General features: G+C 41.9%; 1 protein-coding gene across 1 annotated transcript; it reads left to right on the top strand.

Annotated features, from left to right (window-relative positions):
• The first annotated feature begins 2,315 nt into the window (after positions 1 to 2,315).
• Positions 2,316 to 6,703, top strand: SYPL1 (synaptophysin like 1). Its single transcript, XM_049814012.1, has 5 exons — positions 2,316 to 2,384; positions 3,134 to 3,252; positions 4,474 to 4,678; positions 5,530 to 5,718; positions 6,572 to 6,703. Exons 1-5 carry the CDS (start codon positions 2,316 to 2,318, stop codon positions 6,701 to 6,703), a joined length of 714 nt encoding a protein of 237 aa, XP_049669969.1.
• Positions 6,704 to 9,093: the final 2,390 nt, after the last annotated feature.

The following is a 9,093-nucleotide window of genomic DNA, read 5'->3' as shown; positions in this document are numbered from 1 at the left end:
GATTTCCAACAGACAGGCCAACTAGTCACCATTTCTAATTAATTAGTTACAAATCTGCAAGTTGATCTTAACAGCAAGCTCATACATTAATAACTCTCTTAGTAGTGATGCTAGCAGGATTACAGTTATATCAGATTTAAAAGCTGTTTACAGACACTGGAATTAATAGAATCAGTAATAATAATTCATTGTATTTTGAAGTATCATTGATGTCATTTTCATGTAATAAAGGAGCTTATTCTATTTATCTTAAGAGTTTATATGACCCTCAAGGACAGGCACATCAACATTTCACAACTGGGGATTGACCATATTTTGTGTGCGCAGTCCATGGTATGTATGCTCATAAGCACAAATGAGAACAAAGCAGAAGACACGAGCCAGGGAGGAGGCTGCCAAGCTGGGCAGCAGCTGTATTTGTAACACAGCAGTGAAAGAAAGGAAATAGCCATCCTTTCTACAGCTTTAAACTTGGACTACCTCCAGGAGCCCGTAGCAGCAGGCAGATCTCAGCACCTCACTTGCTCGTTGTACAGAAACCTGGGGTCGAAAATCTTCCTTGAACAGAGAGGCAAATTTTGTGACAACGTCAGACTCTGCTGCCAATGTCTTGCAGCAGTGCATTCCCAGGCCAGCTGAAAGACTGATGCTTTGCTACCGTTCTTACGTGTGTTCTCCAACCTGGAAGTTTTCTCATGTATTCCTTCCTTCCTTCCTTCCCCAAGGCCCACCCTTGGCTGGCCTCCCACGACTTATTCATGGTAGTAACATCTGTCACAGAGCAAACTTAGCCAAGGTTGCCCCCAGCTTCCATATCCCTGACCGGTCCTTCCTTTTCTGTCAGTATCAAGTCCATCGAGCACCTCATCTGTGTGAGTGGGCTATCATCACTGCACACCAGAAACCTGGATTGCTTGTACAATGCTATGTTGCCCTTCCAGCAGGTGCTTAAGGTTCCCCTTGAGGACTGGGGCCACCATCTGGTTATCTGAAGGTCTCTTCTACTTCTTCCTGATCAGGTAGCTTGTAGTAGACAGCCACAGTAGCATCACCCACGTTGTTCTGCCCTCCAGTCCTAGCCCATAAACTCTCAGCTGGCTTGTCATTCATCCTAAGGCAGAACTCCATGCATTCCTGCTGTTCTCTCACATAAAGGACACCTCGCCGTCTTCTTAAGGAGCCTGTATCCATCCACAGCAGCACTCCAGTCACATGAGCTATCCCACGCTGTCTCCATGATCCAAATGAGATCATAGCCCTGCAACTATACACAGACCTCCAGTGCCTCCTGTTTGTTTCCATGCTGCATGTGTTACTATAGAGGCACTCTAGACAGGTACTTTCTCATGCTGACTTCCCAGAAAAGGCATGAGAGCTTCCCCCATAATGGTCTTCTGTGGCACTTCCTTATAAGCATACATACACTTGGGGGGAGAGCTTCTGCCCTATTTCCTTGTTTTCAAAGTCTCTCCTTGAAATCACGTCAACCCATGCCCTTTGCTTACCAAACCAGTCTACTGCTCCCTCACTTAATGTGGGACATCATCTCTTCCCCTGATGCCCAATCACTCCTAGTTTAAAGGTCTACTCAGCAGATTGGCCAGCCTGTTGGAAAAGATGCTTTTGCCCTACTTAGTCAGGGACAGCAGGTCTCATCTTTTCTTAATAATCCTGAGTCCTCAGAGATGGTTCCATGGTCATAAAAGTTGAATCCCCTTTGTTGACACCAGCTGCACAAACAATTTTTGACCTGCAGGGTCTTTTCACTCCTCCTCAAGCCCTTCTTCCTCACTGGAATGAGGCATGGCCACGAGGATACATAGCCCTGACACGGCAGCACTCGTGGCCTTCCCCGCAGCAGCACCTTCTGGCTTCAGACAATCACAGCCCCTGCAGCCTCCCAGGGAAGGGAGGGAGGGAGGGAGGAAGGACGGACATCGCTGCTGCCTCACTCCACAAAATGGCCGAAGCTGTTCCTTCCTGTGGTAGGTACTGCGCCATTTCCCTGGCCCACAGACAGGGTCCTCCGTGGCAGTGGCACCCACCCCACGCAGCTGGGCTCTCCCCTCCCACGGGGGCTGGCCTCCCCCGGCCTCTGATTTGGGGCTGAAGAGCCCCAGTGTGAGGTAACTCTGGGTGGGACCAGCCCTGGCATAAGGTAACACGGGGTGGGGCCAGCCCAGTGTGGGGTAAGTGGGTGTGGCAGGGGTGTGGCAGGGAGGAGCACAGGGGCTGCCCATATAGGGAGGTGCCTGTGCGGGGCGGTGGGCAGATGGTGGTGTGGGTTCTTGCTGGATACTGTGGGATCTCCCAGGATGGCTGGCTTGAGGGTGGACTTTGGCTTGTTCCTGGAGCCTCTGGGCTTTATTAAGGTCCTTGAGTGGGTGAGTGGGGCTGGGGAGGCACAGAGGGGAGACCTCTCTTCTCCTCATGGGGCTGTTTCTTCTCTTTTCCAAGGCCTGGCTTCGCTCCTGTGTCACAGCTGGGTAGAACTAGAGGGGTGTGTGCTAGTGGACTGCCTGCTCCCTGCCTCGTGCTCCTGGTGGGGGATGCTCGATACGAGGCTGCTCTTCAGCTAAGCCCTCTGGCTGGAAGGGAAGAGAACAGTTCTGTGGCTACGTAAAATCTATGTGTTAATTAAGTTTGTCATAGTAACTTGTGCTGCTGTCTGTTGTGTGTTCAGATTATTGGGGGTTTAGGGTTTTGCTAGTGACCACAGGGAAAACCAAGAGCTACTCAGGGGGTCAAGTTGATGTGCAATACTATGAGCATGTAGCTTCTAGCTATGCTAATGTGCTGTTGTGGATGTCTGAGATGCCTAAAAATTCTTCCCTTATGATCTCTAAGAGGTACTGTGATGTCCTTTAGCATTTTAAAAAAAGAAACTTTTAGGGTAGACCTAAGAGAAATATAAACAAAAAGAACTTTCAAATTGGCTTCTGTTAGTGGTGTTGCTCATGATTTTGGGTTATAGAAACTCAGTGTTTCCTTTACCCCTTGACATCACTTAATGCTTTCCCATTGCTTAGTCCCTATTTCTTGCTTTCATTAGTTTTTTCAGCTAAAAGGTTGAGCTTGTTTCCTTCGAGCTCTAATGTTGTGTACTAATATGTCTATGCATCAATTCCTACAGATTTTTTCTATCTTTGCTTTTGCAACGTGTGGAGGCTTTCAAGGTGAAACGACCCTTCTAGTTTCCTGCAAAGGTGTGGTAAACAAAACAGTTACAGCTGCTTTTGCTTATCCATTCAGGTGAGTATTAGGTCTTCAGTTGTCACTCATACACTAATTATTTACTATTCACTTTTTACCCCATCTGTCTCTCTGTGAATACATACTTACTCTACATATCTGAACTAACATGTGAAACCTCTGGCTTGCTCTGCAGTAGTAAAAAAACCCTAAAAACCAAACTTAGTTGTAATTGTTCAAAACATTGTGGTTGTCAGTGCCTTATAGAAAGCAGTAGGTAGAAATGGTAATAGGCTGTATTACTGCTTTGTATCACTCTACCTTAAGCTCTATTCTAGTAGTGCATGAATGCTACAGAAAGCAATAATAAGCAAAACAGTGCAATTAACCTTAGCAGCCTATTTCTTCATCAGTCTGTAGTTGCTTTGGAGGTATAGGTAAGATTATTTTGTATGTGCCATTATCATATTTTTGTTTAAAGGCTGAATGGAAAGTACTTTTCAATTTAGTTCACTATGATCTTGGGGAGAGTGGGTGTTGGGTACATAAAAACTAAATATTCCACTGTTGTTGTAGTGCTCTTGCAGAGACAAGCTCCTTTCCTGGAGCATGAGGAGGAAGGCTTCCTCTCTCTTCTCACAGCTGCACAGTTACAACAGGTGCAGAGCTGGTGTTTTATATGTGTTCAATAAGCATAGGTGTAAGTATAGAAATAGATTCAGAGGCCAGCTAGTAAAAATTACTACAGAAGTACAAAGTTTGGTCACAAACCCCAGCATTGTAGCAGCACTTGGAGGGGAGAGTGGGAATCTGAAATAATTCTGTGCTGGTCACTGAGTGGTTGCTGCTGGTCACAGGTTTAATTGAACTTTGTGTGCTTGAAGATTCAGTGCTTGTATTTTCTTGTAGCTGTAATGCATCTCAGTGCCTTTTAAGTCCTGATCCCCTTGTTTAGCTGCCAGTCTCTAAAATAATGTTATGTCTAAAATGGTTTAGTTAAGTTTACTTCCAAATTAGAGTTTTTCTTTAGTTGCTCTAAACTTAAACTGAAGATACTCTTCCTGAAGCTGCTATTGCATATCTCGGTGTAGGATAGGGAATAATCTGCTGATATCTTGACAAATCTTTGTGTTTTATAACTGGTACGTAATACAAATATAAACTGTCTTTTAGAGTAAACTTACACAATCAGAATGCTGAAGTACTGTTACTGTGAAGCATGACTGTATGAAATTTCTACTGTAGCAAACTCTAACTACATGGAGGATATAATCTTTGCAGGTTGAATACTGTTGTATTTAGTGCACCAGACCCGAAACGCTGTGGTGGTACTTGGACTGATATTTATCTCGTGGGCAACTTCTCCTCTTCTGTGCAGTTCTTTGTCACACTTGCAGTGCTGGTATTCCTCTACTGCATTGCTGCACTTGTTGTATATATTGGATATAAGCACGTGTATCAGCAAAATAGCAGGTTTCCACTAACTGTAAGTAATACTAAGGTAATTTGATGTTTTGCCTTTGAAACCACAAAGAGATGAGAAATACTGCTAATACAAGAATATCTGAATAACATATGAACATTCAATAGTTCCAGAAGTTAGATGGAGCATGAACACAAGTATCTCAGACTAGTCACTACAGCAGTCAAGCAGAAAACAGACTCAAAGACCTTGAACATCCATGGCATCATACCTTATGCAGTTATTGAAGCAGAGTGAACATTTCCCACGTGAACAGTGTCTTCACCACAACTTTAATTCTGTACAATGTATTTGAATATACAGTTGTTCTATAGGTGGAACCTCCCTTGTTAGTCTCTGGGAATTTTCCATGTGTAGAGCACCTGCTGTGCAGATGCAATTGGCAGAGGGAAATATTTATGTTGTGAATGTTAGTCACTTTAAATACCAAAGCCCTGATCCTCAAAATGAGAAATTTCAGAACATGCCCAGAAACAGATCTAGCAATGTTTCATGCCAAATCTTAGCATATCAGCCATCCAGATTTAAATCCTCTGCCTTTTCTCCCGTCACCCCTGCTTTACTAAACTTCAACTTGAATTTTTATAAGTGCTAGGCATCTGATTTTAGAAACTTAAAAAGGATAAGATCACCTATCTTTTTGCATCTATCAAGCACACAGTTTTGTAGCTGATTATCAACACAGAATACAACTTGTGTTGTAATTACAACATTGTTAATGACTAAATTTGCTTGTGATCATTAGCACTGATGCAGTTATTTTGGTGATATAATTGATACTGCCTCTGCCTTGTTCTCTTATGTACGTTCATGCAAACTTTTTTAACCTAACAGTGAGTACTACTTTTATACAGGACTTGGCTATCACTGTCGTAATAGCCTTTCTGTGGCTGGTCAGTACTTTTGCTTGGGCAAAGGCACTTGCTGACATCAAAATGTCCACAGGGGCCAGCATTATTCCAGGAATTGAATCTTGCAAAGCACCAGGAACAACTTGTCGTTTTGCTTCTGTGACCAGCATGGGAACTCTGAATGTGTCTGTGGTATGTATGTCTTCAGCCATATGGGTACAATAAATGTGTTAGAAAATAGCCGATGGCACCCAAGAGCCCTGTTCTACTGATTGCATGTGTTGCTTTATGGGTTAAGAATGCTTTATGGGTTATCAGTCATTCAGGCCCATGAATACTGTGGTAAGACACTGACCAAATTCTTTCTTGTTTCTTCGAAGAAATTAAGAGAAACAACTTGTAGGATCTGTCTCTAAAGCTGTTAGATGCAGTGTTTCCAGACATGTTTGAGTATATTATTTCTGTCTGTAGCCAAGAGCACCTTAAAATGTGTTGCTGTGGCACCCAAGTGGTTTGTTGACTGATATAAGTAAGGAGGGAACACTATGCTTCCTGCTCTGTCTTTTCATGTTGAATGTAGCTTTTTAATCAACTGAGCATTTTTATACATCAGGTAGAGGTTCCTTGTAATACAATGATATAAAGCTCATCTTCATAGAAGGAACTCCTCACAGCAGGGCAAATGAGGCTTATTGTATGATCTTCCTAATGAATCCTGCTTTTCAAAACTCTGGCTGTTCTTCATTGTCCTAGTAATAATTAATCATGTGCTCTGGATGGGCATATGCAGAGGTTCTGAGTGACTGAAAAGAATTTGTCTAATTCCATGCAAAGGATAGTGTAAGCTGACTATCTGGTTTCCAAAGAGGTCTTTTAAAATAGCTTGTAATATTCTAAAGCATGTGGAAATGTCTTGTCCAAATCAGAGGTGCCAAAGATAGTGGTTTTTTTCTGGCTTGCCTTGAAGTCATTCTGGCTTTTAAACCAAAAAAATAACAAACAAAAAACCCTGCACCTTAATATCACCTTTTTTCTTGACCTACAGGTGTTTGGCTTGCTTAATATGGTTTTATGGGGAGGAAATGTTTGGTTTGTATACAAGGACACCAACTTGCACAACCAATCAAACAGAATTTCTCAAAGTCCAGGAATATATCCAGCTCAAAGAGGAATATAAAAACAAGGTGATACTTTGAAGTGCTTCCACTTTTATATCACACTGCCAAGAGCATGGAGCCATTAGGATTTATTTCAATAATAACTGATAATACTTGGTACAAGCTTCTGGTTTGTACTATGGTTTGACATAAGGTCTTGGATATTCCAATTGAAATGTTTAATTATCTTGAAATATATTATGCCTTTTGAAGTTGTGCAGCTTTTTATTACAGTTTTTGAAGAGCAAAATGTTCAGGTTATCTGGATGCTGACCCTTTCAGCTTCTTAAATTAGCCTCAGAGGAGGGGTGGGTGAGAAGAAGCTGCATTTGGGTTATTACTGCAACTCCTTTAGTCCTAACAAGCCTTGGCTGAAAAATTTAATGTAAATGCAACTAGGGTATGTGAAAATGTAGTTCAGCTTCTTCCTATCACTGATACCTTGCAAAAGCCGTCTGAGTAGAACTCATAGCTCTGACAGTTGCAGCCATTGCATGTAGGTTTCCAGATATTCCATTCAGATTACCATATCAATTCTGCTGACAGGCCTGTCTGGAAGGACATTACTTCTGTGGTTTAATATGTTGCTCCCATTTAATGGCTTGGGACAATCTCTGAACAAGAAGATAGCCTTACAGTTTCACTATAAACTCATTTAACAAAGGTGAGACTGTGTATATGTGTGCAATAGATTACTTAAACACTTGGAAAAAAAAATGAAGTGTGCCCCAAAACTCTTACAAATACTGTAGAAATCAAAGCTGATATACCCCCACTGCTAGTGTCTGGGCTTCTATGAATTCCTTTTGAGGTGCCTGAACAACGCTTGTGTATGAAAGGACATAACTGGAGATGTCTGAACATGATAGTCTTCATTGATGTTGTTCAGCTTATTCATTGGGAGCAATATTTGGTTCTTCTCATTACTTCTCATTCTTTAGTAAAAATATCTGACTGAATTTGACAAATCTAATAAGCTGTTCAGGCTTTTTGATTTGCTTAAACTGTTTGTGATGAAAATAGACATAATAGTGTATATATAACACAAATCCTAATTGTTTAGTGTGCCAGAGCTACTGACTTTCTGATGGTAAACTTCCAGTCCAAAGAGTATAATAAAATAAGTATGACTGTTGCTGAAATGAAGTGCCTTGAGTCCTTACTGCTGTAACAGCGATGCAAATGTATTGGCTTTGTAGCTTCTGGGACATGGCTTTAGCTATAGCCAAATGAGTTATCTGTGCTACAGACGGGTTTTTATACTGATGCCTTGGGTTTTCTTGTAGGGAGAACTATCTATCACTCTTGCAGACTAAAGCTGCTTGGTGCTGCCCAGCACTTCTTTCTGTCAGCACAAACTGGGGCCTTTTATTACTTATAACTGTCCAAAACTTCATTTGAATTTCCTTTTGGAAGAGATAAGAATTGCAATGTTCAAGTGTCCTTTTTTAAAAGCATGCTCTTCTGTTTCTTCCCTGTTCCTGAATAAGGGATTTGAAAGCAATGAGCTTCTGCTGTCTCCTGTTTAACACTAGCTGTGTTACTGCCACAAGAAAACAGGCTTGCCTTTTCTCAGTGGTTACTCAAGTACTAAGTATTATCCCACCTCACAAAGGCCTCTTGAGGGAAGATAAGTGAAAAGCAGTACTCGGTTCCAAATCTTGCATTAAGTCAAAATCATAATGCAGTCTTCTCTGGGACCTTCCCTCTGTGTCCTGGACCTTCTGCAACTCAAGAGGCAATTCTTAGCAGAAGGCTGGGGCATAGGGTTTAGGAAGGATGATACCACTCTTGTCTTCAGAAGTGTGATATGAAACCAATTACTTCTATGATGGGTTGGTTTGAGGCATTTTTTGATAGCAGCACTGGGCTATGATCTAAAGGGCTGATGTCACTGCTAAATGGTTTTGACAATGAAGTGGGGTTTTTAGCTTCATGCTCAAAGGTCTTTAAGCAGATTGGTGTTAACACAGTGATAGACCCAGGTGTCTCCACATCCTTGCTTGGGTAGATGTTATATGCAAGTGGGCCAGGGCACATGCATTCTTCTAGTAGTTCCATGCTGTTTGCACTTCCTTTATCATTAGAAAATGAATTATGTCTGGGAAGTCTTCTGTCATTTCAGTGGTCTGAACTAGGTCTTGAAACTTCACTGGTAGTATTGATAATAAAAGATGAGCGCAATCTTTTCTTTTATCTCTGCTACCAGGCCCTACCCAGCAGAATTGCATTGAGCTATAAATGTAGTGTTGACTTTTGTGGAGAAGCACATTGTGGACAGCAATTGCAATGGTTTGGTGTTAGCTAACATAGAATACAAAGCTTCTATCGAGATTTAAAGTACTTAGATAGTTGATTATAAATATAAGGAGGTGTTATTCTGAAGTTTTCTTGTACTAGTTGGCCTCCT

This window comes from Accipiter gentilis, chromosome 11, assembly GCF_929443795.1.
Source record: "Accipiter gentilis chromosome 11, bAccGen1.1, whole genome shotgun sequence".
NCBI lineage: Eukaryota > Metazoa > Chordata > Aves > Accipitriformes > Accipitridae > Astur > Astur gentilis.
The sequence above is the reverse complement of the archived record's forward strand: the minus strand, read 5'-3'. Positions and strand labels throughout refer to the sequence as shown.

Excerpts from the sequence above, each read along its gene's own strand:
- SYPL1 (XM_049814012.1), top strand. The coding sequence starts at position 2,316 with ATGGCTGGCTTGAGGGTGGACTTTGGCTTGTTCCTGGAGCCTCTGGGC. Across the intron at positions 2,385-3,133 it reads TTATTAAGGTCCTTGAGTGG|ATTTTTTCTATCTTTGCTTT; the intron begins GTGAGTGGGGCT and ends CAATTCCTACAG. Across the intron at positions 5,719-6,571 it reads GAACTCTGAATGTGTCTGTG|GTGTTTGGCTTGCTTAATAT; the intron begins GTATGTATGTCT and ends CTTGACCTACAG.